At 38.0% G+C, this 2,500-nt stretch overlaps 1 protein-coding gene across 3 annotated transcripts in view; it reads left to right on the top strand.

The window, feature by feature from the left end:
- The window catches only part of LOC143281945 (uncharacterized), an 11,077-nt gene that overhangs the window by 2,164 nt on the left and 6,413 nt on the right, over positions 1-2,500 (top strand). For 2 of the 3 annotated variants that reach the window (XM_076587255.1, XM_076587256.1), the window contains exon 2: positions 2,300-2,485. In XM_076587255.1, coding sequence (XP_076443370.1) covers positions 2,309-2,485 — 177 coding nt within the window. In that variant the 5' untranslated portion in view covers positions 2,300-2,308. The remainder of the gene's footprint in view (positions 1-2,299; positions 2,486-2,500) is intronic. The other variant, XM_076587257.1, reaches the window with a different exon arrangement.

The following is a 2,500-nucleotide window of genomic DNA, read 5'->3' as shown; positions in this document are numbered from 1 at the left end:
TGAATTGACGAAATTTGTTAGAAAAGTGTCAACACCATATAACAATACAATATACTACAGTTGGCCATCGAACTGTTTGGAACTGATAGATGTTTTCATGATTTGCGTATACCTGAACCCTACTGACAGCCCATTTTATACTAACAGTGAATTCGCGGATGGCATTTCTATGCTGGAGCGTACTTTACTAGATATTTTAGAATGTAATATTGATGCACAGTTTATCATATGTGGAGACTTAAATGCCAGAATTGCAAACAAAATTCCTTGGCATCTGGACATTATCCAGAAGCTTGGACAGAAACCCTGATCCACCCAATACACAAAAAAGGAAACATACAGGATCCTGATAACTACAGAGGTATTTCCTTATTAAATATTTGTAGCAAAATTTTTAGTTACATCTTAAATAAACGATTGTTAGCTTTTGTAGAAGAGAAAAATATTCTTGGTGAGATACAAGCAGGCTTTCAAAAGAATCACTCTACAATTGACCACATTTTCACGCTCTTTGCTATGATTCAAAAACATCTATTGAAAAACAAAAAATTGTATGTTGCGTTCATTGATTTTAAGAAAGCCTTTGATCTTATTTCTCATTGCAAATTGTGGCCCATTTTACACAAATTAGAAGTAAAAGGGAATATACTGAACACACTAAAGAGCATGTACACAACTGTTAAGGCCCGCATTCGTATCGGAAGCCAGGTTTCAGAAGCTTTTCAATAACAAGTCCCATTTTGTTTTCCTTATTCATTAACGAACTGGCTCAGGACATCATTAAGAATGGAAAACATGGTATACAACTTTTCCTCGATGTGCTTGAACTTTTTATTTTACTGTTTGCAGATGATATTATTTTGCTATCAGACACGGTTACAGGGTTACAAAACCAGTTAAATGTACTTGCATGCAAATCAGATGAGCTAGGACTTCGTGTAAATTTTCACAAATCTAACATTATTTTCATAAAGGGAGGTTACGTCGCAAAGAAAGAAATGTGGTTCTACAAAGGGCAGGTAATATCAGTGGTTAATTCCTATAACTATTTAGGTATGATTTTTTCAACAAAATTAGCATTTAGTAAGAGGTCATTGACATTTTTAGAACCCTTTGGAGATTAGGAGATTGTTCAGCAACCATTTTTGTAAAACATTTTGACACACAAATTAAGCCATTATTATTATATGGTGCAGAAATATGGGGTTTAACACAACAGAAAGCTGTGGAAAATGTTCACACCTTTGCACTGAAGAAATTGCTAAATGTCAGACCCCGAACCCCAAACGACATGGTGTACGGCGGAACTGGACGTTACCCCTTATATGTTTTTACCTATGTCGCTTGCATCAAATACTGGTTACGTTTAATAACACTGGATGATTCCAGACTTCCACGTAAAGCATACAACATGCTCCTATCACTTCATAATGATGGTAAGATTTGTTGGGTAACTCAGGTTTGTAAAACTTTATACGAGACGGGTTTTGGCTTTGTATGGGAAAATCAGAGGGTGGCAAATCAAAATATATTTCTGGGATCTTTCAAACAGAGACTGATAGATTGTTACTACCAAAAGTGGATTGAACATACCAGCAGCAGCACTAGATTTAGTGTTTACCACACATTCAAAACATCAGTATCCTTGGAAGCTTACTTCACTACAGTTATGAACAAACATATCAGTGACATCCTGATAAGATTTAGATTAGGTATATCCAAACTACAGACACACAAAAAACGTTACACTGCTGTATCAGAGCAAGACCTCATATGTTCATTCTGCCACAATGCTATAGAAACGGAACTGCATTTTCTTTTCCACTGCACAGAATTGAATGACTTACGACAGAAGTATATTCCTAAAAAATACACGCTTTATCCGTCGATGACTAGGTTTCAGCATTTGATGCAAGACGAGCATTGCCTCCACGACATTGGAAGATATATTTATTATGCAAACCGACGTCGTTAATGGTTTTTTTTTCTTTTTTTTTTCCATAGTATACTATAACAAAGTCCGCACGATCTGTTGTAACGGGTCATATGGCCTATACAATAAAATTCTTGCGTTCTTGTCGTCGTCGTCATCATCATCATCGTCGTCGTCGTCTTCGTCGTCGTTGTTGTTAATATTATTATTATTATTCTTGCCGTCGTCGTCATCATCACCATCATCATCATCACCATCATCATCACCATCATCACCATCATCATCATCATCATCACCATCATCACCATCACCATCACCATCACCATCATCATCATCATCACCATCATCATCATCATCATCGGCCAGGTTGCAGACATGGACAACGGGGAGGAGTGGGACCCGGAGGCCATCAGACGGAAGAAGGCCGTGCAGAAGAGGATTAAAGGCCTCACCAGACTGTGCGAGGCGATCGGCCAGACCCTCGCTCAATCTGTCAAACAAAGCAAGGACCTGGAACATGCAGCCGTCATGGCCACGGCTCGAAGAATGGACGTACGAATGTTATTG

This window comes from Babylonia areolata, chromosome 5 (genome assembly GCF_041734735.1).
Source record: "Babylonia areolata isolate BAREFJ2019XMU chromosome 5, ASM4173473v1, whole genome shotgun sequence".
Classification (NCBI taxonomy): Eukaryota; Metazoa; Mollusca; class Gastropoda; order Neogastropoda; family Buccinidae; genus Babylonia; species Babylonia areolata.
This window is presented reverse-complemented; position numbering and strand designations above follow the sequence as displayed.